Source organism: Aspergillus alliaceus, assembly GCF_009176365.1.
Source record: "Aspergillus alliaceus strain CBS 536.65 unplaced genomic scaffold BDW43scaffold_37, whole genome shotgun sequence".
NCBI classification, from domain to species: domain Eukaryota; kingdom Fungi; phylum Ascomycota; class Eurotiomycetes; order Eurotiales; family Aspergillaceae; genus Aspergillus; species Aspergillus alliaceus.
Genome location: NW_022474720.1, coordinates 32,047 through 57,190, shown reverse-complemented (window position 1 = coordinate 57,190; position 25,144 = coordinate 32,047). Strand labels below are relative to the sequence as shown.

The following is a 25,144-nucleotide window of genomic DNA, read 5'->3' as shown; positions in this document are numbered from 1 at the left end:
AGACGTCTGGATCATGCATGTCGGGATCTGCCTCGCCTTTCTGTGGAACTACAAGATGGCAAAATTGGCATAGGATCTGCTTTCCTGGACAGTCGGTCACTCGGTGATGAGCGAGTCGCGGGAGGCCCTCCATCTCGATCCCACAGGCGCGGCATGAGCATTGGCCATGGAAGATACTGTCATGCTTGCGTTTACTTGAAACATCATTTCCATAAGATGAGTCATGAGAGCAATGCCAATGGTTCTGCCATTCTAATGACCGTATTTGAAATATATTGTGGCACTGAGGGCAAAGTACATTGTTCCGAAGGCAGAAGTTCTCGTGTAGCACGAGCGTTCGCTGAGGCACCCACTGTTGGCAGTTACCACACCGCACATCACCCGGGCCTCCAGACGCCAGTGATTCCTCCGAGGCTCCATCGTGAGCATCCGGTTGATTATCCGCAATATGCAGGCTGTATTGCAGTGGTAGCTGTTGGCTGTGTGGACACTCTTCGTAGGCTTCAAGGTCGACAAATGAATGAACCGATATATAGAGAGCCTCTGCTTCGTCTAGCTCTACATTTGTGGATCCAAGGCAGATTTGCTTTAATGAGCGGGTAGAAAGGTCGCCCAAGACATGCTGATCTTCTCTAGGCCGACTTCTCTGACGTGCGGTGAGGGGACTAACGAAAAGGCAGACGTCCGCATCACGTCTACTTTCGAGTGTAATGGAGATAGGAGCTCCGTGATCCCACTTGCGAAGTTCGTAGTCGACATACTCTCCTGGGACTACCTGGCCATTTACTTTGTCTCCAAAGTTAAGCACTCCGCCAATTGACGAGCCTCCTTTGGTTCCAGGGGCACGGGATGTCTTGTCCAGCCGCCTTCGTAACGTCTCTCTTGCTTGCTCTTCAGTCAATGCCACAATGTCAACCTCCAAGTCTGTATCAATAATACAGATGCCGTCACCTTCCGGCTCTACTTTATCCATCAAGAAGCTAAATGACTCGTGTTCCCCCCCTGACACTAGTAAGACCTCTCCGGTAGTTAATGTGGTAAAGTTATCTCGCAAATATCGTTCAAGCAGAGCCTTCCAATCCTCCGGATCATAACCGGCCTCGAGAGGACGAAGGCGAACATAGGTTCCTTTGGGCAACTGTCTCGCATGGACGGAGACTGTAGGAGCTGGGTTCGGGGCTAAAACAGCGGACTGCGGTGCCGCAGCACCACTTACTGTTGCTGAGGGCCCTGGAAACTCCGAATAACTACTTGTCTGCGGTGATGATTGGTTGTCTTCGATCCCCAAAGCCTTTCTCAAGAAAGGACTAAGACCAACTTCGCTCTCTTCGGCGGAAAATTCTCGGATCCCGGCGTATACTGCACGGCCATTCTGGGGATTGACGATGCGGAAGGTTAGAGGATAGGGTAGCTTGTGTTGACGCTCTAGAGCTTGTTCGCGTGCCCGAGACTCAGCTGCAAAGGTTCTTGGATTAAATGGATCAAAGGTTGCAGTATGTGAGCGAGAAGGGCCCTGCGGAGATACTTCCTGAAGCGGGGCAGCTGCGAGGAGCTGCTCAAGGGCGGACTGCGGCAAAGTGATTTTATCTCCGGGCAACTTAGGCGTATGTTGAAGAGCAGCGACCGTGAACGACGACGACCAACGCAAGGAATCCGACTCCCGAGACATGGCTCTGGAGAAAACTATAGCAAAATCTATGAGGTAAGAGAGGCGGGATGTTGAGGAACATCTTAGATAGGCGAGGGACTCTTGGTAGCGGTAGTCCAGAGTAACTAACAGTATAGACAAACTTTCTGATTAATGGAAATAGAAGCACCACGCTGATTCTCGAAATTGCTCCTCACCGCCCCTCAGCATTTGTCATCTACACAATTAACTACTCACTAGTTATGGACATCTTTTCTCGGCGTCCCTCCCCCTTGTGGTCCTTTTCTTTCTTTATCTTTTTCTTCCTTTCTTTTGCATTTATCCAGTTAAAGGTAGAGGCTCAAGGATTAGTACTGGTACTGTCTTTAGTAGCTCCCCCTTGTTTACCAACATCAACGCTTTTCGCTCCTCATACTTTTATTTGTACTGGTTAAACGTATTGGGTGAGTGGCAATGTGGCATTGAAGCAAGCTCGCTATTTCAGGTCGAGAAAGGATGACATTGTCAAAAAGAAAGAAAGAAAAGAAAAGAAGATTATTAGGATTGGAAGGAAAACGGGGCTCTTAACGTATGGTAAAAGTCATGAATAGTCATAAAGCAAGAATCCTGAGCAAAGTCTAAGAGTCCATTTGGTTCTCTATAGCTCTAATAGAGCTACCTCAACCGATGGCGCGCACTAGTATTACACCAGTCACACTGGATTGACATGCGTTAGTCCTTATGGCTCTACATCATACCAGGTGGGCTTGACAGCATACCATCGTCGGAGAGCAACCTTCATTATGATCAACACAGTACTCTCCTCGGCAATTCTGGCATGTCCTTTGGCACTCGGTTTTGCAGGAAGCGCACTGAATAGCTCATTAGATTGACACGAGATAGAAATAATTTGGTATCTACATAAGACACTTACTGTCGGGCCACACTCCCAGCAGTCTCTGCTCACCCCATGTCCAAGTCTCTGCAACATTCAAGTCAACTGTGGGTTCTCATTTCGACAGAATTAAGTACTGAATGAGGGGCATACCCTTCGCGCGTGTGAGGAACCAATATCCTGGTTGTTGCGTGGACCTCTGACGGCAGTTTGATGCGGTGACAGGTTAGTTCTCTCCCGTTCAGGGCTCGGCAGGCAATTCGCGCAGAACCATTTGTTGCACCGATGGCACCAGCGATCATTCAGGCACTCCGCGCAGCGGGCCACCAGGATAGGGTGCACATTGGGTATAAGCTCTGGGCGTTTCGCCGCCGCTATACATGATGAATGTAAAGGGGGTGGTGTAAGCAGAGGAAACTGCTCATTGGGAGATTGACCCCAAACTGCCGGGCCTTCTGGCGAAGTATGGCAGCCATCGCACCCACTAGGGCCTAAAGCGACTGTAGCAATTGCTGGCCCGAGAAGTTGGCCTTCAGGCTGACGCCTATTTTGGTAATGGCCCGACAGTGTGTGGAGATTAACATTATGCCGGGGTCCGCGGCACAAGACTGCGTCAAAAGAGATGATACCCTCACATTTCTGGATCGTCTCGGCCCAGCCTTCCTCGATCGACCGAGGGATAAGTTTCCCAGACGGGCGGTACCACGCATTTTGACGATGCAGTAGGCTATCATGAGCGTCAACAGAGGGGGGTAACTCCTTTTCCGTCACTAGAGCATTGTTGAAGGACGGGTGGGCACACCTGGAACTCCACCAGTCACGGTACCTTATAGTTCTGGGCTGGCTCACCGGGGTGAAATAATATATGCCTTTCACTCGAGGAGTTCCTTTGGGACGTGAAGGCCGAACAGCATGCTGAAGTACTTGCATTAGTTTGCGCTCATTTAACTGGCGACACTCTCTTATAGACAGTATGTTGATATTGAACTGGTCTATAAGTTCTGCAACTAGATCTGCGGGAACAGGAAGACCATCCAAGATCAAAGTTCGTACATCTTGAAGGATAGAGCCCTGGTCCAGGCTAGTGAAGATTCTTTTAAGAGGAGCCGAATAGTATTCATCCTCCGTTCGGGGCTCCTCCAAGCGTTCACTACTGTCAATTTGAGCCTCCAAGGCTCCCGGTGCATGCCTGAGAGGCCAGGCTCCATGGAATTGAGTCAAGTCAAGATACCGGAAAATATACGGCGTTTCCATGATCACGGTTCGAACAAAGCGCGATGTTGAGGCAAGGGCAAGCAGTGATGGGGCCGAGAGGTATGGAGCCATGTGATCGAGAATCAAACTATTTGAGAGAATGTCCACAAGGGAAGCCTTTTTAGGCGGGATCAGAGTAGTAATACTTTCAACCTTTGTCTCCAACTCCTCACTATCATTTTCCCCTGCCTGAACCTCTTGAATGATAGGAACTAGGCCCACTTCCTTTGGAGACAGCCGGCGGGAACCATAGTAAAAATCCGAAGCCCGGGTAATGAGATTTTGACGATAGGCTGTAATCGCTCCGACCGCAAGTTCGTCTCCCGGTATCAATATGGGTGCGGTATCAGGTTGGATCTCTTTAAGAGCAGCTCTGGCCTTGGCCAGCTCCGTCTCTAAGAGATCGATCGTTGACTGAAGGACAGCCGGCATAGCTCTGATATTACCAGGGTCGATTGCAGTGATTAGAGTCGACCATAACTCTCCTTGGGCCATGATTCAAGACAGGAGTAGAGGATCAAAGGACCAGGGGAAGAGACTGAGAATAAGATAAACAAGGGGAGATGGTGCGGGAGAGATGGCTGGCAGAAATTCTTAAATATCTAAGTCATTCAATAAGACAGCGTGTAACGATACGACGGGTGACTGAAAGGGTAAGCCGGATAAATAGGTGGGTTGAATGAGGAATTAAACTACACCAAAGTACGGCGTAAACAGATCCTCTCAAAAGTAGAAACGCTAAACAGGTGGAATGGGGACAGAAATCACTAAAAAAGCAAGTCCGAGCATCGGGGGGGGGGAAGCCGAACAGGATGATAGGATTCTAGAAGCCAAATAGAACAATCTTAACCCCTGTCGATGGAGTTGCTATTGTATGCCTGGTAGTAGAAAGAGGGATAGAGCGGAGTGAAAGCAAAAAGTTGAGGGTATATGAGTCAAGAAGATTCTCCCCTTTAACGAATGACTGGAGTTGAATGTTGTATGATGATCGTTTTCAACTGATTCCCCTTGGGATAGGTAGACTTGTCAGTCCAGTTACTACTGATCAGCTAATATAACAGGCAGGGGTGGGGAATCGATAAATTCGTAAAGAGGAAGAGATGAGTTCATCCAATAACACTGCAGTCGGCTCCAGGGCAGGGGACAAGATACTACTAGTATTACTAGTGTACAATATAGATAGGACAGAAGCTGAGGTAGGTACGCCGTGCCCCCAACTACACTACACCGATTTAATCAAGCGGCAAAATAGTGCTCCGGAAAGACGTCTGCCCCCAGGCGCCGACCTGGCCTCCCTCTCTGTAAGGGGATTTCGATAATACCATTGAATCTGGTAATGCTGTAGTATGTACCCTTGATTGGTAGATGAGATATACACGTACGGCTTGAGTCCTCACAGATGTCGGGTAACTAACTATCTTTGAAGGATATGGTACAGGAAAAGACCTTTCTTCTCGACGGGAGTCCCCACAGAAGGTCATCAGATCTAAGCTGCCCCACTTGAGCCGAGACCCTTGAATGGAACACGGAGAGTACTGTAAAAGAATAATCGGTTGATCCGGACCTTACAGAGTAATTGATCTACTTGGGGGAGTCACGCGGACATCATACTTCTTCCTTTCTGCCGCGCCTCCCGACACGTCAACCTCATCCTTTTCTTTGTGTTTTTTTTTTCGTTTTGTTCTTTTTCATTTTCTTGGCTTTATTTATCTACTATATACTCCGTACTACTTAGTACTATCTGTCTAGTATTACATACTAACTACCTTAATTTAACAACCACTCAGACATATACGTACCTCTATGTATGTATGTATATTATTCAAGTGTAAAATTATATTTTCTTTCTCTTTTCAATTAAAACTCAATCATATTAACGTTGTATTACACATAGCGTATGACGATGGCATAAGCACAAATGATATCTACTGTACTATACATACTGCCAAGGCTATACCTATCAAGCAAACTTGAATAGTGAGAATAGTGAACCTACTATGGATACAACTTTGTATTGAAAACTCTAACTAGGGTTCTAAGGAAGAAGAAAGGATGTCGTAGGTGATATTCCTTGCAGATCCCCTACCTTAATATGATTTACGGTCTGCCTCCCTAGGTGAGCTTTTCTAATATACGACTACCATCGTCGTTGTGCCAAGTCTCCCATGCCCGCCAAGATTAGTCCGAGTGACCACTTTTTATGAGGCACGTAAGTATAGGCATGTAGGCAAGAGGCCTAGTATCGAATATTAAACAATCAGAAAGCAAGTCCATGAAAGCTTCCAGGTTCAAACTCTCTCCATGTGCCAGCTGTCTAAATAGTAGCTTCTTTACTGCCCAACCGAGCAAAGGAGGCTATAAGGGCTTCTTGACAAAGACTAGGTGATGACGAGAGGTTGTTTATACGCCCACCGTGTCTTAATCTAGGGTGCTTTCGTATTGTCATTGCTACTGCCAAAGAGGCGGGTTCCCATATGGATCTTTAGCAATGTAGGGAGGTTCCTCATTCCATATTGCAAACTCATCCGGCAATTGCTAGTACTGAGAAGGGCTCAGCTATGTAAGAGCCCAGGAAATTACATAGAGCGGCCAACAGCCGGGGATATTAATGAAGCTCCTTTCCCCTTTCCAACATCCAAAGTAGTAGCTGGGTTGATTTTAGTAGGTTGATGGTATATAATAGAACCAGGATAGAAGGGATAGTAGCAGTTAATAAATAGTGTTACATGCTAACGACTAGTGTGGGAGACTGAGGTCCATTTCAAGCCATATCCATCCTCCAGTCACGTCATGTTTACTTGAAGAGCTTGGAAACAGCAACCTCCTTGTCATCGTGCTTATTCAGAATCTTGGCCGTAGCCAGATCAAAGTCTTCTTGCGTAACATGCACCCGCCGCTCCCGAAGAGCGTACATGCCCGCCTCAGTGCACACACCCTTCAACTCCGCTCCAGAACATCCATTCATCTTTTCCGCAATCTTTGTTAGGTTGATACCGCGCGTAAGATTCATTGAGCGTGAGTGGATTCGCAAAATATCGGCGCGAGCTTCGACCCTGTTCACGATAGGAAAAGACGATTAGCAATTTGCACACGCACACGGACGACCAGTCGCTCAGCCAAAAGCAGACAAAAGAAGGGAATGATCCTTACGATGGTGGAGGGAATTCAATCTTCCTATCAATTCGTCCCGGACGTAATAGGGCCGGATCCAAAATATCTAGTCTGTTTGTGGCCATGATTATCTTGATATTCTTCGTAGGCTCAAAACCGTCCAGCTGGTTGAGTAACTCCAACATCGTACGCTGCACCTCTGAATCACCAGAGCCTGCTGAGTCTATGCGACTGGACCCAATACTGTCAATCTCGTCCATGAATATGATGCTCGGAGCGTGCTCTCGAGCCATGACGAACAGTTCGCGCACCATACGGCTACCTTCGCCAATGTATTTCTGCACTAATTCCGACCCGCTGACCCTGATGAATCGGCAATCTGTATGGTGAGCAACTGCTCGAGCAAGCAGGGTCTTGCCAGTTCCCGGTGGCCCGTACAGAAGGACACCTTTAGGTTGCGCGATACCAAGGGATTCAAACAGCTCCGGGTGTTTCAGGCCAAGTTCAATTACCTCCTTGATTTCTTTGATTTGCTGATCAAGGCCACCAATCATGTCGTACGTGCTATCGGGAACCTTCTCGACCATCATAAGAGATACAAGTGGATCAACAGACGAAGGAAGCATCTTCTCCAGTTTGTAAGAGTCAGAAAGCAGGGCAACTCGTTTTCCTACGGTCAGTTTGCTGATGTCGACACCATCTGCGATATCCACCACTAGACATCCGCCAGAGTTAGCTACCGATGACAAGTTTCGAAGTAAAGATCGGAGGTTCCTAATCTCACCATATTTCCCTTCTGGATGTACTTTGACGAGCACCTTTTTGGTGCTCATCACCTTCACCACCTCACCGACGTAAGAGCCAGGCTGTTGAAGTAGACCCAACTCCTCTCGGAGTAACCGCACCCTCGAGTTATAATCATTGCGTTGTGCTTCCAGTCTCCGTAAGACTGCTTGGCCTTGAATGATCTCGAGCTTCATGCTCTCGATTTTATTACGATAGTAATTATCGAGTGCCATAGTGAAGATCGAAGAATGAAGCCTCTCTGGTATGGTACGAGCCTCGTTCCACAAAGCTGAACGCTCTAGAAATTAAGTATCAAATCTTTTTATTGGCGTAGTGAGGAGTGCACAGAACATATAGGAAATGAGCCACGAGAGAAAAGATTGAAAAGTACGCTGGATGGTTATGCGGAGGGATGAAGAGAACGGTGAGGTGGTGTGGTGGGAAGTAGTACTTCGCTGATATCAGCAGCCAACTTGAGGTACTAGCCACTGGTCATCCGTCAGCCACTGTTTAATGCCTAAGGCTATAAACCTGGGTCATACTACCTAGTACTAGTAAGGTATTAGTACTCGGTAACTAACGTATTTCCCGGGTTATCCGGCCACCCTACGCGTTTTGTACGCGCCTCAAATTTGAAAGCAATTCAAGAACCAGTCATACCACCAAAAAATGCCTAAATCATCAAAATCTCTAGCGGAACAAGAAGGCAGGATCCTGCTGACTATATCAGCTATTAAAAATGAACAACTCGACAGTATTCAGAAGGCTAAAAGTTTATAATGTGTCTTGTTCTATATAACTGATCGCTTAAAAGGAAGTATTTTTTAAGCCTCAAGTGCGCTCAGAGAATTATAAATTAACTATCTCTGAAGAAGAATCGCTTATACAGTAAACTATATCGCTAGATTAATGTAAAGCAAGTGCTTGGCCTGCTTATATACAAGAAATAACCAATCTTCTGCTTGCTAAACATAATCCTACTATTAGTTCTATTTCTATAAGCAAAAACTGGGTTTCAATATTTATTAGGCCCAGGCCTGAGCTGAAAACGCGCCTTATACACAGATATAACTATCAGCATACTAAAGCTGAAGATCCTAAGATTCCGTGTACCTGGTTCCAGCAGGTAAACAAGGTTATTCAGCAGTATAACTGTATTACATCAAATAATATCTATAATTTTAATAAAATAGGATTTACAAAAGATCTAGTAGCTACTACTAAGATAGTTACTAACTTACTAGATCCGATACGCAAGGAAAATCTTTTTTTTATATAGCCAGTGAACCGGGAATGGATTATCTCTATAGAATATATAAGTTCTAATAAATAGGCTCTATCTCCCTATATTGTTTTTAAAGGCAAAGTGCATATAGAGTGTTAGGCGCACCTTACAGCGCCTGATATAGTAGCACGTGTGGTCACGTGCTCCCCCCCCTGCGGTAAAATCCTTACCGCACCCCAATAGCTTCAGAAACCAGTGATCGACCTCTGTACATGGTAGTAGATTGTTCAATGGAAACCTAGTCCTCTGCTCCTGCCACCTGCGGCATCGTAGCACGCTATTCCCCTATTACCTGCGCCTCTCCGAGCTGCAATTAACATAGCGGCCTAGTATAAGAATCAAGATATCTTATCTAATTGAAAAATTGAAATAAGTTCTAATAGTTAGACAAGCAATAAATTTAGCCTATACTGATTATAGAACCATTTTAGTACCTGCTACTACAGTCTACAGACAGATCTATAAGATAATATCGCCTACTTATTCTTAATAGCCATAATAGTTATCTTATGCCTCAATTTAATCAGATTTGGCTCAGAGAATGATATTATACCAATCTACATGCCTGCTCACACTTCACATAAGCTTCAATCGCTTGATATTACCCGTTTTTCACCTCTAAAAAAGTGTACTGAAAATCAGTTACATCTAAAATGCACAGTGGAATTAATTATATTAATAAAGATAATTTTTTATTAGCCTATTCCAAGGCCTATATACAGGCCTTCACTAGCAGCAATATCTATAGCGCTTATTAAGTAACTGGATTAGTTTCTTTTAATCCTGAGCAGGTTCTTGCTTAAATTACTGTGCAGCTTAAAATCCCCACACCTCCAGGCAGCAGACTAAGCAGTTAAGGCAGCTCAGTAGGCTGACCGTTGGGACGGGATAATCCCAAGGATTCCGGGATGGGATGGGATGGGATGGGAAACGGGATGCCAAGAGGGAAAATGGGACGGGGTGGGAAATTCCCGTCCCGTCCCATCCCTATGGTCAGCCTACAGCTCAGCGCCTAAAATATCTTATACTATGAAATAGCTACATAAATTGGAATCTATATTTAAAAAGCTGTTAAGAAATTGATATAGAAGTCCTGATTCACCTATTAAATTGAATTTAAATCGGATTTTAAAAGATGCTGAACAGGCGCTGAGGTAACTATTTTAAAGCATTAAATTAAGAAATACCAGGCTGCTCATGAAAAGCAGCTTAAAAAGCAAAAGCGCTCTAAAAAGCAGCTTCAAATAGAATCCGGTATATCAGTTCAGAAAACAAGGGCGCTTATAGAAAGCAGAAAAATGCAGATGAAGCCATACAGGCAGATGGGGCTTTACCTGCTGAATCAGCTCCTAGACGCGCCCACCAAGGTGTTCTGGTTGCAATGTACAGGGCCATAAGATTACAACCTGCCCAAATCGATAGAACTACTCATTATTCTATAGAAATGCAATTATATGGTGTTTTGTATGGCTTCAATTTTAGAAGGGCGGCCGGGTGGCCGGATGACCCGGGAAATACGTTATTAATTCTGGATGTGCCTCAGTAATAACCAAATAACTATAACTACCTGTGGCTAGAGGATATACGTTGCTTTGATTGGTGTCTGTGGGTCCTGGGTAAGTATCTATGGTTGGACCATCGATCATTCCATTCTTGCCTTAGTTACAGAGTGGTACGTTTTGTAAGAATCAAGGTATAGATAGGTACAGTACTACTTGGGCTGTCTAAAGCACATCATCTTAACATTGATTGATCAAGAGAGACAATCCTCTTACTCCCTCATTATTTGAACGAGGCCTTAGACCTCTATTTTGAAGTCTCAGCTGACTTGCGGGGATGAGATTCTCGTCTTATCTCATGATCGAGACTAGCTTCATAGAGCTTGGGGAGTTTCCTCTTCGTCCCTCCCCCCGTCGTCCATTTATCCTCGTGCTCCATCCGTGGTGGCCTGCCTCCAAAAAAAATTTTCAGTGCTGATTGCAATATGTAAATCGGCCACCTTCTTTCTTTTCTTCTAAGCTTTCTCTCGTCCTCGTCTCTTTCACCGACGTGTTTCGTGACCTGTTTTCTTTTCTCCCTTCTAACAACAGGCTTTATTCCCACCACTCCGTTTGACCTTTCCCCGGCCTCTTATTTATTACTTTTATTACTGTGGAAAGTCTTGTTAGGTCCTCTAAAATTAAGGAACAAAACAATAGAAAACGTCATCATGTCTAGCGGTCAAGGAGACAGTAACCCTCCTTGTTCCTCGCAATCCGATACCCCTTCGCGGTTGACGTCGAATGTGAGCAATGATCATATGCCGTCTGGAACTGTTCGCCAGTCAAGGGTTATGGGCCAACAAAGAAGAACCTATGGTGTGTCCATACATTGGTCAGATGGATTACTGATGTAGATCACTTACAAGTCTCTTGTAGGTGCATTAGAGCCTTCAGAGAGGGCATGCTTTGAATCACGCACGGATGAAAGTCAGGCGGAGAGCTCGAGCCGCATACCCCCATCCCAATCACCATCAACGGCAACTATGCAATCGGATAAACCAAGGAAGCCATCTGTGACACGTCGCATGTCCTCCAAGCGAGCGATACCCCATAAGGGTCAAGAGTTCTCCACCGACGATGATGTCCAAGAAGTTGAGGAAGACATCGCTATGCAACACACCACAAACCCTCAGCATTCACCAAGAATACGTCCCTTACAAAGGCAAAGCTCGAGCATAAGGCGAAGAATCAATGCTCGTATCAGTCCACTCACACGAGCAGACCCTGAGAACAATGAGGACGAAAATACTGTTCTACCTGAGTCTAGCTTGGAAGGCGCAGGAAATAGCATCTCTGCCCAGCGCTCCGAAAGCGGGAGCCAAAATGGCAACAGTAACGACGAGGACATGAGTGATGCGGAAAGTTTTACTTTGAAGGACCGACAACAAGCTATCAATGAAACACATCCCTTTGGAATAAGGCTATGGAAACCTGCATTATACAAGAAGAGTCGTTCAGTTGAGAAAACTGCCGAAGGTGACATTCATTCATCGCCTGGCGGTCGAGTGGGTACTATGCTGTTCCTGACAAACTTGCTGTGGACAGTATTCTTCGGTTGGTGGCTCGCTCTAGCTGCGCTTATTGGATCAATCGCCTGTTTCATCTTCGCGTATTCTCCAAGTGCTGTGGAATATGGGAAGGTCTTTTCCGGCCTCTCGTGGTACTTAATATACCCGTTCGGATCGTTTGTCCGCCTTGACACCGATGAAAACTATGCAGAGGAAGACGAAGGTGAAGGCCGCAGCATTAGTGAATATGAACAATGGCAGAACGGTGACCTAGAGCATGGAAGGCTGTTCTTCGGCCCTCGCCGCGGCCGGTCTCTTGTGGGGAGAAGAAGAAATAGCATCGATTCGGCCAGTGAACAAGATAGTCTGCTGGGACGGACACAAAGAGGTAGTTCACGCGACAGTCCTCTGGGTCACCATAAACGGCGTTTGTTTGGCCGTGGCGAGTGGACCCTAGGACGTGTCGTATTCTTTGTCTTCTTCTATTTCCTTGTAGGGCCTTTGATGCTCTTGGTATCTCTGCTCTGCTGGCTGCTCGTCTTCTGGATTCCAATGGGGCGCGTGACCATTATCCTGTTTGACCATCTTCGTCGCCATCCTCTCGCTTTATCCTACCATTCCGATACCTCATATACACGGCTGAGCCCAACCTCCTCTTCATCTATTCTTTTATGCACCTATCGTGCCGCCGGATTACGATACTGGAAATACACGGTTGGCGGCACAAACATTTTCTTGATCAACCTCCTCGGTGTTGTATTATTCGTGATTTTTGACTACTTCCTTTTGGATAAAACTCTGGGCGTTCAGAGTTCCTTGACTCATCCAGGCTTGATTTTTACCTTGGCGCTTGTTTCCATCATACCCCTTGCTTATTTCATTGGACAGGCCGTTGCATCCATCTCTGCACAATCATCAATGGGTATGGGTGCTGCTGTTAATGCTTTCTTCTCCACTGTGGTGGAAGTCTACCTATACTGTGTTGCTTTAACTGAGGGTAAAGGCCGGCTTGTTGAAGGTAGTATCATTGGTAGTATCTTCGCAGGAATTCTGTTCCTTCCTGGGTTATCCATGTGTTTTGGCGCTATAAAGCGCAAAACACAGCGGTTCAATGTTAAATCAGCCGGCGTCACATCTACGATGCTAATGTTCGCTGTGATTGCCGCCTTCGGACCCACGCTATTCTATCAAATTTATGGCAGCGTAAGTTTCCCCCCAAGTTGTTAATTCAGGTTCTATTCCTCACCTACCGTCTAGCATGAGTTAAACTGCCGTGCCTGCTCCAACACTATAGATGCGGGTGGTAGTGACTGCCGCCGCTGTTACTTCTCTCAAGTCCCAGCTGTCAACGATAGCTTCTTCCGAAAGGCTGTCCAACCTTATTCGTGGTTTGCGGCTCTATTTTTGTTTCTCTCCTACATCATTGGTTTATGGTTTACGCTTAGAACTCATGCTGCCCTCATATGGGCTACAGAAATCGAAGAGAAGAAAGCCGCGGCAGCAGTTCAGGAGCACAATATTTATGAGCCGAGGCACCTCCTATTCCCTAGTGGGCCATCGGCGACTATTAGGGGAAACGCCGACCCTGGTCCAAAGGGCTCCGTCCGAGATTCACAATTGTACAAACGTATTTTAGGGCAGTCCCTAAAGCACATTGGCTTGTCTGATATTTCAACCGAATCTGGTACAGACCAACCGGAGTCCAGTTCAGCGCGTGACAAGAACACACCGTACATTGTTCCTCCACATGGAGATAGTGATGAGGGTCGCTCAGGGTTTGGCCACTTCGGGGGCCTGTCTAGTGAAGAGAATGAGAATTTGGTGCGCCAGGTAACAGAAGTTGCAGCAACAGCAGCGGCTATTGCTACCCGCGATGCAGCTAGAGCCCGGAAGTTATCTGTCCAGCGGACCCCATCACGGCCTAGTAACAAAGGGTTCATAGACCCAGCCAAAGCGATAGGCGATGAAAATGATGACACTGGACTCGAGCACGGCCAAATTAGTGGCGGACACGATGCCCCCAACTGGAGCAAAGCCAGGAGCTCAATCATCCTTTTAGGAGCTACTATATTCTATGCAATCATTGCTGAAATTCTGGTGAACACAGTAGATGTGGTGCTGGAAAGTGTTGACATTGACGAAAAGTTCCTTGGGATCACACTCTTTGCCTTAGTCCCTAACACGACTGAGTTCTTGGTATGTCTCATCACTGGACAGCCCCTAAACTATTACCGAATATCACTCACACCCAGTACTGCAGAATGCTATCTCCTTCGCCATGAATGGTAACATAGCCTTGTCCATGGAAATCGGTTCTGCATACGCCCTGCAGGTTTGCCTTTTGCAGATTCCAGCCCTAGTTTTATTCAGTGCTATCTACGAACGGTTGATTGATCCCACAGAACTCCTGACCCACACATTCAAGTATGTTTAAAATGACCCTAGGACTCGATGAAACGAGAAATACTGATGGGAAAAACCTTATTTGTTTTTAGCCTTATCTTCCCCCAATGGGACATGGTTTCGGTAATCCTCTGCGTTTTCCTCCTATCATACGTCTACGGAGAAGGGAAGAGCAACTACTTCAAGGGGTCTATCCTCGTCCTCACGTACCTTGTTGTTGTGATTGGTTTCTACTTGTCTGGCTACAGCAACATGGACACCATGGGTGTCGATCGCCTCGACACATTGGCGCTTGGCAACCCTCGAACATTCCACACTGTCGGTAGGTCGAGGAGTGGCGCCGCCTATTAATTGTTGATTCACGAACTAGATAGATTGTGCCCCTTTGCACGGTGGGCGCTGCACATATCCACTTTATTTATATTTGGCGCGTGAAACTTTGTACAGTATTTCCTTTTACATGGGATATGTCCTGCGTTTATATCAACCATCGCAAGGACCCAAATGACTTCAAGTCAATCACATCAGATCAACAATCAGCTACATGTCGAAATACCTGAAAACACATTATCGCACCCGCTCTATTTGAACTGTACCCCGGAAAACCCTAACACCATAACAATACCTTGTCCAAATTCATTTAAATCCACATTGCACTATATCCAATTAGATAGATTGCAGTCCGTTTCTCAAGGTAGGAGCTGAATCTAATAGTCGCTATCGAAAAGCCAAAAAGTAATGCAATACGATAAAGTGGCCGAAGAACTGTGGTTAGCTTCAAGGTGACTTCCATGAGCTCACAGCGTTGTCAACAAGACCTCGGTACTCCTGTTGCTTGTAACACTGCTCTAGGAAGACTTTGTACTTGACATCAAGTAAAGCCTTCTCGGTTGCATTATCTGTCGGGACGATCTTCTTCCCTGGTTTACTCATCCGATCCATGATCTCCCACAAATCCTCCGTTTTGCCTTCAGCATCAGCACTGGCAGCCTTAGCACCTAGCATGGCTGCACCATGACAGACGGCAGCGTGGATGTACCGGGGGATGAGGACAGGCATACCACATGCTGAAGCGATGAGCTTGACTAAGATCTCATTCTGACATTGAGATCCGGACATGAAGATGGAGGTAATGCTATGGCCAGCCTCATTCATAGTCTCGACGATGTGCCGTGTCTGAAGAGCAATGAATTCAAGTGTTGCGTAGTAATAAATGGCGAGCCCATCCACAGATTTGTTACTTGTAAGGCCAACCACGGAGCCTGTCATTCCCGAGTCTGCAATCGGCGACCGATTACCCCACAGATCGCCGTAAAAGAAGAAATGGCGTGCCAGATAAGCCACACTCGGGGCTTTCTGTTCGTGGGCGATTTCTTTCAAATGCTCGTTCAGATATTCGTAAATATTGGCATTATACGATTCAGCGATCGACACCGCCTGGTTAAACGCCGGGTGGGTCTCAATCACGTATTTGAGCAGCTCCCCCGTCGCAGACTGTCCTCCTTCGGACATCCAATACCCCGGTTGAATGGTATCACGATACGGTCCCCAGACCCCAGGGACAAACACAGGGTTCGGGGACATGGCAAGATGGCAGGTTGAGGTACCCGCGACAGCTGCCAGACGTGAAAAGGCTTGCGTCTTATCATTTTTGGCAACGTCTGAGCTCAGCTGCTCGGACCCGAGATCAACTTTGGCACCAACAGTACCAATCCAGCCTGCATAGGCATCGATGACCCCACTGCCAATGGCAATTCCGGAGGGTAAGCCCAATTCGGAGGCTGCCTTTTCGCAAAGGGTTCCAACCAGTTCGCCTGCACTTAGGTAATCGCCAGTCTAAGGCAGTCAGCGGTCAACGTTCATAAGATTGTGGAAAACGCGAAACAAAGAAAAAGGCTCACCACCCCGTCAACACCTCCCATACGCTTAAAGTTTTCCCGAGTGAGGTCCCCAAGGCCAATTTCAGCCAAGAAATCTTCCTGCCAGCCTTTGACACTCCCATCCACTCCGACAGGAACATATCCCTGTTTACAAACAACGCTGCAGTAGCTTCTCTTCTCATTGCCAGTTGCGATGTGCGTCAGTGCATCTGCCAGATCATAAAACTTGCACTGGTCGAACAGTTTCTTAGGCATGTGATTTTTCAGCCACAGAACCTTGGGAATCTCCATTTCAATGGACATCTTCCCGCCGACATAGCGGAGAAGGTTATGATTGGTAGCATTCACCTTTTCCGTCTCCTCTACCGGACGATGATCCAGCCAAAGGATCACATTACGATCCGAATCAAAATCCGGTCCTGTCACAGATACAGGTTCGTCCGTAACATTAGAGAACACTGCTAGGGAGCATGTTGCATCAAAGCCAATCCCTCGTACGGTCTCTGGATCGATGTTGTGCTGGCTAATGGCACGCTGGACGGCCACACATATACACCTCCATATATCATTTGTAGATTGTTCCTATCAACGACCATCAGCCGATAAGCCGACACGGGTAGTAAAGGCATGGTAAAGAGATGAAAAGTAGACCTTACATAGTAACCCTGTTGTGGCTGCCAGAGGCCAATGTTCTCCGATGCCAATCCAACAATATCTCCTTTACTATCGATAATGCAAGCACGGGCACTGCCAGTACCAACATCAATGCCAATGTAATGGTCTACGTGGAAGTGAAAGTCATCCCGGCTATCTCTCGATGCCTGTCTGGAACCCTGTCGCGATGGTCGACGGTAGGGCAAAGAAGGGGCTATCGATGCCATTGGGGGAGAAGCAAATGGTTTGAACCGATGGTCAAAAAGAAAGAGATCTTGGCTAAGAATGTTAGATAGGGCTAATGCAAAAGATGGCAAATGATTGTCCAGCTCACCAGACGAGTGACAATGAACCACTGGGTGCCTGAACAGCTTACCGGTCGTATGTACTAGGTGGAGTTAAGGAGAAACACTGATAGACCAATCCGGGCTAAAATATGAGACGTGAGCGTGAAACTAGAGAGGATAAAAAAAAGAAGAAGGAAAAAGGTCTTTCTTCTTTGGCTTTCTTTTTTGGTGGGGGAGGATAAGTGGATGGGAAGAGAAGGTCCATAATAGTAGTAGTGGAGAGACAGCCATAACATCCATCCAGTGTGGGGGATTTTACCAGGGCTTTTGTGGGGGGCCAATCAAGTTTGGGACTCGGTCTGGTACGACATTGTTGGGTTTCCAGACGGAAGTTCCACGCTACTTAGGACGCAGTGACTAGGTAGGTACCTAACCTAATACTACTCCGTACTAAGTAACTAACTACTACTAATCCCGAACCACACCTGGTACCTAGGATATACATCAATTTGCTTTATATAGCAGCTACGCAAATTGGAGACGAATGTAATAGTATATACTATATAGATGCAAGACCTAACAGCAGGACTACATATTTTCGAATCTTACTCTACGGTCAATTGTAAAACGCACAGGTATTCGTGTTATGGGTGGAAATACTACTGAGTAGACCATACCTATGTACTTTGTACATACTGTAGGTGCATTAGTATATAACTGAGTCTCCATTGCATTGGATCTGTGGAAGAGTAACGGCGTGCCTACCAGGCCCTACCTACCAGGTAAATACATCTTTGGGTATCGAGACATATATAATACACACAGTACAGTACAGTACATACTCCGCACGTTGGGGGGGAGTGAGAGGGTTAAGTTGTTCTTTATAGGTATTATTTGTATTGTATTGAAATAAATATATATTCATCACAAGATCTCCCATTCAACTCCCTTCTTCCCCAATGGCATAACTATTGTCTGTACTTCTACTGTGCAACCATCTACCCCTTCACCATGCGCCCACTTTCAATTATTATCCCGATACTTTCTGCCGTCACCTACACCCAGGCTACTACTCCACCCGCTTCCCAACCGATCTCTACAGACATTCTCTACTGGCCGATAACATCCGCCGAACCCTCAATTTTCGCCCGCATCTCCTACGACCCAAGCTCTTTAGAGGTCAATGTGGCCTCTTATTCGCCTCCAACTACAGTACAAAATGATTCGCGAAGCCCAGTGCGTATCGGCCTGTATACCTCCAATGGGATAGACCCAAAGCAATGGACAGGGACTCTCACGTCCTGGACTGTCATCGCAAAAAGTGATGGGCCAAAGCCAATACTCCAGCTTTATCTCGATTCTTCCAATAAAGTATATCACGCCGCCTTAACATCGTCAACATCATCATCATTACTCGAGTCTGCCACTGCATCAACTTCAACTAGCCCCAACGTAAAGCTTGTCCATGTCGAAGCGGGGCCTCGACCACATCTCAATCGCCCCGTTGCGGTTGGTCCAGATGGCATCAAACCCGAAGAAATCGTCGAGAAGACATTCTTCCAAAAGTAAGCGCTTTGGTGTCTATCTCTTTCTGTTCCTTCAACGTGGGATTAACTGACATGTCTGGCGTTTATCAGATATTGGTGGGTTTTCCTCATAATCACATTTCTGGCTATGTCTGGTAGCGGGGAAGAATAAATCCTTGCCCGCCTCTCTCATTGTTAATTTATAATCATCCTAAGAAGCATCCGCCAAGAGAGAGGGGGGAGAGGGGAGGGTTAGGCCAGAATTGTCAGAGAACGACACCATTGCATGTAACATCTAACAACCGTACTGAGGAAAGAGCTCAATGGCCGCTACAAATCAATCGTGACTCGGTATTTGAACCTATCTAGAGGGCGTCCGCATTTTCATGACCTGGCCCGAGATGGAGTTGTGCTCCCTAGGCAGTCTTTAATAAATCTCCGGTACTAGGGAGGATAGCAAAGGAAGGGGTAACAAAGGAAAAGGGGAATATTCCTGCATCCTAGAGGTAGAAATTTTTGCACTGGTGATGTTCATCTGAATGGGTACCATTAAGACCCACCTGAAAAAGGGCGTTTTCTCTGGTCTGCAGCAATATTAGTCCTAGTTGCGCGTAGATATCATCTTAGTATTTAATTTGTGTGGGTGATTAGATATCCGAATAAAACACATAAGTGCATCTACAGTATTTGTATGTTTCCTTCAGCTCATGGAAGCACATCTTATGGAATTTTCTTTCTAACCTAACTGAGTCGAGGATATATATTCTCACAACCCCGATGATTGTTCACTTTGCTTAGAGATGGCATAACCTTTCACGAGGACTGTAGAGGGTGGAATGCTGAAACATCACAGTTACTTTCATACTATACTATCTAGTAACATTAACTTTCGGAGTATATAGAGAATACACTACGAAGTGTGGCACTTCCGAGTAGCCTTCTGTAAGCTCATTCTAAAGTTGAGGTTTCTACGAGAAGGACGGTGGAAATAACTAATAGTATGTAATGTAATGTACATAAAAATTATTGCATGAGGATGTATGCATAGGTACATCAAAAAACATAAAAAAGAAAAAAGGGAAAAAGGGAAAAAGGGAAAATAAAGTCAAGAAAGAAAGATCAGGCAACCATACGTGCTGTTCGGCGTCTACCTGAATTGTCTGATGGGCTTTCAAACGGATCCCGCACTAGATCCAGATAGACCAGGTCTACTTTATCACCTACCTGGTACACTACATTTCCACAACATAACCCTTCCCCACAAGGAAACTCATTTTTGGTAACGTCTTAGATATATTAGTCTGCTTTCACTGGAAGACGTAAGAGACCTACATCCCTTGATAATCAAGCTTTCATATGTTCCGATTTCTACTAGCAAGCTTCAAACGAATCAGCTACCTGGGGCCTGATAAAACGAGTCCTTGAAATCGGTGCAATGCTCCTAAATCTGCCCACAGAACTAATACAGGTCATTCTCCAACATTCTACAACGCCGGCCTTCTTGCAGGCAGCTTTTTCTTGTCGCACACTCTATGCCATTGCTTCCGAATGTCGGGAGCTTGTCTTGTACCACCTGCATCGAACCCCTGGGCTGAACGAGGGTCTTCTATGTTTCGATTCAAAGCAATTGTTCCAGGTGCTTCAGAGACGCGCATCCCAGCAACTGTACGGTGCGCAGTTCACTGCAAATTGCACTCACTTCAATTTCGGGACATCAGCCCTAGATGTTAAAGCGTCATCGCTGGCCCCCTCTGATCACCAAAGCCTTGCACTTGTCCTCAAGGGCCAGGAGGACGTTCAGCTTTTCTGCTTTGAAAATGGACAACTTCGGCTTAAAGCTTGCTTGAAACCACCCTGGCTCCAGTCAGGAGTAGTCGAGGTTTTGAAAACAGCCTTTGGTGCAGACGATGGCCTCTATGTCCTCCAACGCTTCACGCCTGCGGTCGAGCAGGGTAGTCTGGACTCGGAGCATCCTTTTATCAAGCAGGCATTACAATCACGTGCTAGAGGGCAGATCTATCTCGTTCGTTATTCCCTCGGATCTCGCCATGACCCTGTTCGCATTTGTACGTTTCCGGACCATGCTGAGTATGTACCTTTGGCTCTTGCCGCTGCCCATCGAGATACTTTTGCAATTTCCTGGCATAATTCTGGCGGAGCCTACGAGGTGGTTCTTTACAATGCACAAAACGCATCTAGCAGCCACAGTCCGTCAAATGTGGTCGGTTCGTTGCCCAACTCTGTTCCTATTAATTTATATTAGGAGAGATAGCTGCTGACCAAGCTCAGACTTCAACTACGATTCTTGTGTCCTTGTAGATCGGGCTGGACCGCTTCCGGGCGATGATGTGTATCTTCGTGCAAGACTGGCCGGGTCCCGTTTCAATAATGAGAGAGGACCTATCGCAGACCTCGCATTTAACGATAGATCAACCCAATTACTCTATTACCACCGAGCTCAACCCATTTACGGGTCATTCCAAAGGATAAATATGACTTCTTTTCCAGTCCAGCCTCCACTATATGAAAACTCATCCCTAGTACAATTCTCAGGTTCTCTGAGTCTTCTCTTCTCAATCGCAATTCCCTTTTATGGGACCCATGAAACGCGAGTGGAAGAGAACGGTCATTCCAGGTGTCACTGGAAATACCTTGCCTTCGGAATAGCCACTCATCGAACAGAGGACTGGACCATCGCCTGTTTGCTGAAATCCGAAGCGGTCTGCTCATCTGAGCGTTGCGGACATGCCTTGAACCTTGAGCGCGGGCGGCGATTTCCTGACTGGACGGTAGTTGCACGACTTTGGGGTTTCCAGGATTCGACAAATTCCCTTGGCTGCAAGGTTGCTGCTTCGAAGCGTGGAACACGGATCGCTGTCGCTAATTGGAATGTCTTGTATATTTGGGCATTGCAGCCAAGTGCACTCATCGAGCAAAATGCAAACGGCTATTATCCGCCCCTACTGCAGTCCTCAGGTTCGGGTATGACTGAACTGCGTCCAATCGTCCTCCCACTAGATGCTGTCTGCTTCAAACTAAAGTTCACTGATGCGGAAGACGAACTGTTAGCTGTCACAGACCGAGGGTTGATGTACTGGGATCTCAGCCCGTCAGGCAGAGGGCAAAGAATTACAGAGCAACTAGCCACGTAGATTCGTGATTCGAGATCATATAATCACTAGGCACAAAAAGACACAAACAAGTGGCTACTCCTTTAACGTATTCAATAAATGCTCAATGCTATGATAGACTAGAGATTCTGTCGAGAAGGATAAAAGAGCAAGTCGAGGCGAAATGCTCCACTAAACACCAGGAAATGCGTCTAAGTATACACACCATATATCAAGAGGGAGTAGACAAGTATATATGCTCAAGAAAAAGGCAAAAATGACAGAACCGTGCCGACAAGCCAAGGCTCTATTCGACTTCGAGTCTAGCGACCAGCTTTATAACTGCCCCAAGCGTTCATCCTCCGTCCGAGAAACAAACCACTCCAGAACGCTCTCGTAACACAGGACAAACTGACTAAGATTTTGGACCATACTAGGTCTTTGCGTACGGAAGTCAGCTACGGTTTTTGCAATGAGATCCAGGTTTTCATCGAGTATGCAATCGCGGTAAGAAGTTCCAACCGGTTCGGAGTTCTGCAGACGTGTTGTAAAGTCTGCCGGTCCCCGCTTTAGCATGTCCAGCACGCTATCAACGGTACAGAAGGTCCCTGTACGGCCACATCCCGCACTGCAGTGGACCAAAACTGGCCGCTGTTCGGTTGCCCCTACGTCACGACTGGGAGTCGCACTTCTGACTTTATCACACTGTTCAATCAACCTCAGGAGATGAGCCGGCTGTGAGGTGGTGCCAAAGTCTGGCCAATATGGATATTGCAACTGCGTAACTTCACGCAGTGGTTGGAATGGGAAAGCGGAATGCGATAAAGCAAAGTGTCGCACTATAATGTATGGCTTGCCGGAATCTCCGCTTGATTCAAACGGAGGACCAGTGGGGTTAGAGACAACATGCTGCGAATCCAGTGAATCCATATAGATTTGTTTCTGGGAGAAGTTGTTGACCTGAATTGGCCCATACTTTCCAGACTCCCAATATGGGTGGCATTTTATTTGGCCTCTTTCAACCTCTGCAGTTAGAGAAACGACGAGCCTGACATCTTGTTCCCAAATCACACGCCAGAAATCCTAGAAAGTTGTGAGCCAAACCAGTTATAAGAGGACAAGCTTTATATGAAGACTTGAAGACTGGATGCTGGGAAGTCGATGTAACTCACATTGAACGTATCAGGCACAGGAGCCTGGGTAGCTATGTAGCATTTATTGCTATGCTCTGCTTTCATGTAATTTGCGTTCACGTAATCACAGCCACCGGGTGGCACATCCTGCAACTTTACTCTGGAATGATCGAATGGATAAATGTCGTTATATCTATTTTTGGTGCCCTTTTCGATGCCTGCAACACGGTATTTCTCTGGAAAATCCCCAATTGAATTGCCGGACGATTTATCATAAGTCAAAGCTTGTTTCATGCGTTCTAGTTCCTTCTTCTCAAGATCTAGGAATTTCTCTGAAACGTCACGACCTTGGTCTGCAAAATCCGTCGCTTTACGCAGCCAAGAGGGCAGTGACTGTCGCGTTGACTCTGTCAAATTCTTGGGTAACTGGAGCGGAATCTGCCCGACACCACCGAGGAGATCCATGTGCTGCCGGATGTTCCCAAAGAATGGAATCGTAGGCTGCGAAGTATCAGGCAAAGCACAGCCTCCAGCAATCGGAGCAGCGGATGGCAGGTCGATGTGCATTGAAGTTGGCTTTTTTGACGATCTTACAGGCGGAGGCTGCCGTTGGACGAGGGAAGGAAATCGGTTCGAAAAAGAGCTGAAGCCACCTTGAAGAATCAGTGCCTCGCCATCCCATCCCTCGGCTATGAACTTCTTCAGTACGTTGGCTAGAGCCCCCGCGTCTTTCATGTCGGAAGTACCTGCATCATAGACAATGATATAACGGCAATGTCTCCATCTCGCAAAGTTCAACTTGTCGATCTCGTTTGTAAAAGTGTTCGCCAACTTCTGTGTATCAAATGAAGGACGCTTCAATAGAGTTGTTGGTATACAAAGGTTCAACGATCCTTTGATACTTCCTTTTGCAAAGTGCGCATACGGCCGCACATCCAACAGCATAACATCATTTGGCGATGACTCGAGTAGCTCGGCACAACGCAAAACTACAATCGTACGGCTATTCCCAGAGGCTTCATTTATAGATGAAGGACTAGGACCAGACCGATCAGAAACCATATCCCTTTTTGGCAGACCGCGGTTTAAAGAGAGTTTATAAATTGCGGACGCCCGGCGTTCGTCAACGGCTGAACCAGATCCTGTGTAATCATCGAGCAGTGTCTTCATGGGCAACAATTGTTGTTTCGGGCTGGGAACTGAAGATTCAGCATATGAAAGAATTTCTCCGGCCTTTTTGGTATTGCTAGGCTTCTCTAGACTAATAGAGAAGTAGTTAGGGCCCGAACGCTCTGGGACCGTATTGAGAGGGCTAAGGCTGGAGTTGAGTGGAGACTGATGAGAATCACGCAACGAGAAGAGAGTTGCCGAAGCAGGATGGCTTGCAAGTTGTAGGTTTGGTGGCTCCTGGGGCCACGGAGAGGTAGGTGATCTAGGACCTGTCATAGCAGACATAGTTTCCTTCACAATATACGACGCTTTTACCCTTGCTTTCCGTTTGAATACGCCCGGGTACTTCAGTTAGTTGAAAAGCCTGCTTGCCATCTCGAGGCTGTTCAGAGATTCCAAAAGGGGATATCCGGCAGCCGAGCACTTTCCTGGGACTTCTCCAGACGACTGACCAGTCTGAAACCGATGCACCGCAGTAATCCGACCGCTATCACATTTAACCACCCGTAGTCAAGTGTTGTTGATGCCTGACGGCGAAAAAGCGAACTGAACGGCGTAAAGAGTCTATGCACAAGGTTTGATAGCCTCAAGGAGGTCCAGCAAGGAGATTTGATGGTGAGAACGGCGTAGAATATGCTGGACGGTTTCGCAGAAAATCAGATCAAGAGTGGTGGAAACCTTCAGTACTTAGAAGGGCATTCGATGCTTATGGGATAAAGAAAATAATCCGGGTCTGACAGGATCCTTAAAGATAAGGCGAAGAAAATTGGGTATTGGAGGGGGATGAAGTTCTGGCCACAGCGGCGGTCGTCTCACATAAGGGGTCTTAAAATGATCGCACTCTCAACTTTCCGCCAGAGTTCCTGAGCCAATCGAAGACCCAAGAAGAAAAAGTGGGGGAAAGGAGGGGGAGACAGATACCAATCACTGATCCACTGCCATCATAGAGCACGAAGGGGGGAAACGGGGTCAAT

General features: G+C 46.6%; 8 protein-coding genes across 8 annotated transcripts; 4 read left to right on the top strand and 4 right to left on the bottom strand.

Moving 5' to 3' along the window:
• Window positions 1–2,230: 2,230 nt before the first annotated feature.
• On the bottom strand, window positions 2,231–4,599 carry BDW43DRAFT_143963 (uncharacterized protein). Its single transcript, XM_032038355.1, has 4 exons — window positions 4,473–4,599; window positions 2,676–4,421; window positions 2,562–2,609; window positions 2,231–2,499 (listed from the first exon to the last, which is right to left on the bottom strand). Exons 2-4 carry the CDS (start codon window positions 4,269–4,271, stop codon window positions 2,380–2,382), a joined length of 1,764 nt encoding a protein of 587 aa, XP_031897868.1. The 5' UTR covers window positions 4,272–4,421; window positions 4,473–4,599; the 3' UTR covers window positions 2,231–2,379.
• A 1,971-nt stretch (window positions 4,600–6,570) lies between these two features.
• Window positions 6,571–7,906, bottom strand: BDW43DRAFT_301939 (proteasome regulatory particle base subunit RPT6; the record flags this gene model as incomplete). The annotated part of the gene is made up of 3 exons (XM_032045148.1): window positions 6,571–6,829; window positions 6,927–7,602; window positions 7,672–7,906. 3 exons carry the CDS (start codon window positions 7,904–7,906, stop codon window positions 6,571–6,573), a joined length of 1,170 nt encoding a protein of 389 aa, XP_031897867.1.
• Window positions 7,907–11,167: 3,261 nt separating this feature from the next.
• BDW43DRAFT_313361 (calcium/hydrogen antiporter) lies at window positions 11,168–14,761 on the top strand (the record flags this gene model as incomplete). Its single annotated transcript, XM_032047582.1, has 5 exons — window positions 11,168–11,315; window positions 11,376–13,210; window positions 13,265–14,203; window positions 14,268–14,431; window positions 14,503–14,761. 5 exons carry the CDS (start codon window positions 11,168–11,170, stop codon window positions 14,759–14,761), a joined length of 3,345 nt encoding a protein of 1,114 aa, XP_031897866.1.
• A 64-nt stretch (window positions 14,762–14,825) lies between these two features.
• BDW43DRAFT_143814 (uncharacterized protein) lies at window positions 14,826–15,151 on the top strand. The gene has a single exon (XM_032038353.1). It carries the CDS (start codon window positions 14,915–14,917, stop codon window positions 15,113–15,115), a length of 201 nt encoding a protein of 66 aa, XP_031897865.1. The 5' UTR covers window positions 14,826–14,914; the 3' UTR covers window positions 15,116–15,151.
• Window positions 14,975–17,573, bottom strand: BDW43DRAFT_143740 (FGGY-family carbohydrate kinase). Its single transcript, XM_032038352.1, has 5 exons — window positions 17,551–17,573; window positions 17,321–17,373; window positions 16,947–17,218; window positions 16,312–16,872; window positions 14,975–16,246 (listed from the first exon to the last, which is right to left on the bottom strand). Exons 3-5 carry the CDS (start codon window positions 17,169–17,171, stop codon window positions 15,188–15,190), a joined length of 1,845 nt encoding a protein of 614 aa, XP_031897864.1. The 5' UTR covers window positions 17,172–17,218; window positions 17,321–17,373; window positions 17,551–17,573; the 3' UTR covers window positions 14,975–15,187.
• Window positions 17,574–18,205: 632 nt separating this feature from the next.
• On the top strand, window positions 18,206–19,493 carry BDW43DRAFT_283202 (uncharacterized protein). The gene is made up of 2 exons (XM_032042735.1): window positions 18,206–18,796; window positions 18,869–19,493. Exons 1-2 carry the CDS (start codon window positions 18,243–18,245, stop codon window positions 18,927–18,929), a joined length of 615 nt encoding a protein of 204 aa, XP_031897863.1. The 5' UTR covers window positions 18,206–18,242; the 3' UTR covers window positions 18,930–19,493.
• A 433-nt stretch (window positions 19,494–19,926) lies between these two features.
• On the top strand, window positions 19,927–22,056 carry BDW43DRAFT_143715 (F-box domain protein). The gene is made up of 2 exons (XM_032038350.1): window positions 19,927–20,982; window positions 21,047–22,056. Exons 1-2 carry the CDS (start codon window positions 20,193–20,195, stop codon window positions 21,907–21,909), a joined length of 1,653 nt encoding a protein of 550 aa, XP_031897862.1. The 5' UTR covers window positions 19,927–20,192; the 3' UTR covers window positions 21,910–22,056.
• On the bottom strand, window positions 22,057–24,629 carry ptpA (putative protein tyrosine phosphatase (Pyp1)). Its single transcript, XM_032038351.1, has 2 exons — window positions 23,040–24,629; window positions 22,057–22,950 (listed from the first exon to the last, which is right to left on the bottom strand). The coding sequence occupies exons 1-2, from the start codon at window positions 24,453–24,455 to the stop codon at window positions 22,204–22,206; spliced, it is 2,163 nt and encodes a 720-aa protein (XP_031897861.1). The 5' UTR covers window positions 24,456–24,629; the 3' UTR covers window positions 22,057–22,203.
• Between the last annotated feature and the right edge of the window lie 515 nt (window positions 24,630–25,144).

What these genes read in the sequence shown, in the direction of transcription:
- BDW43DRAFT_143740 (XM_032038352.1), bottom strand. Translation starts at nt 17,171, where the DNA reads ATGGCATCGATAGCCCCTTCTTTGCCCTACCGTCGACCATCGCGACAG. An exon ending in AGCCACAACAGGGTTACTAT is followed by an intron (nt 16,873 to 16,946) that starts GTAAGGTCTACT and finishes GGTCGTTGATAG; the next exon opens with GAACAATCTACAAATGATAT. An exon ending in TGGGAGGTGTTGACGGGGTG is followed by an intron (nt 16,247 to 16,311) that starts GTGAGCCTTTTT and finishes TGACTGCCTTAG; the next exon opens with ACTGGCGATTACCTAAGTGC.
- BDW43DRAFT_143814 (XM_032038353.1), top strand. Translation starts at nt 14,915, where the DNA reads ATGACTTCAAGTCAATCACATCAGATCAACAATCAGCTACATGTCGAA.
- BDW43DRAFT_143715 (XM_032038350.1), top strand. Translation starts at nt 20,193, where the DNA reads ATGCTCCTAAATCTGCCCACAGAACTAATACAGGTCATTCTCCAACAT. An exon ending in CAGTCCGTCAAATGTGGTCG is followed by an intron (nt 20,983 to 21,046) that starts GTTCGTTGCCCA and finishes GACCAAGCTCAG; the next exon opens with ACTTCAACTACGATTCTTGT.
- ptpA (XM_032038351.1), bottom strand. Translation starts at nt 24,455, where the DNA reads ATGTCTGCTATGACAGGTCCTAGATCACCTACCTCTCCGTGGCCCCAG. An exon ending in CTGTGCCTGATACGTTCAAT is followed by an intron (nt 22,951 to 23,039) that starts GTGAGTTACATC and finishes ACAACTTTCTAG; the next exon opens with GATTTCTGGCGTGTGATTTG.
- BDW43DRAFT_283202 (XM_032042735.1), top strand. Translation starts at nt 18,243, where the DNA reads ATGCGCCCACTTTCAATTATTATCCCGATACTTTCTGCCGTCACCTAC. An exon ending in GAGAAGACATTCTTCCAAAA is followed by an intron (nt 18,797 to 18,868) that starts GTAAGCGCTTTG and finishes GGCGTTTATCAG; the next exon opens with ATATTGGTGGGTTTTCCTCA.
- BDW43DRAFT_143963 (XM_032038355.1), bottom strand. Translation starts at nt 4,271, where the DNA reads ATGGCCCAAGGAGAGTTATGGTCGACTCTAATCACTGCAATCGACCCT. An exon ending in GTTCCTCACACGCGCGAAGG is followed by an intron (nt 2,610 to 2,675) that starts GTATGCCCCTCA and finishes TGAATGTTGCAG; the next exon opens with AGACTTGGACATGGGGTGAG. An exon ending in GCTGGGAGTGTGGCCCGACA is followed by an intron (nt 2,500 to 2,561) that starts GTAAGTGTCTTA and finishes TGAGCTATTCAG; the next exon opens with TGCGCTTCCTGCAAAACCGA.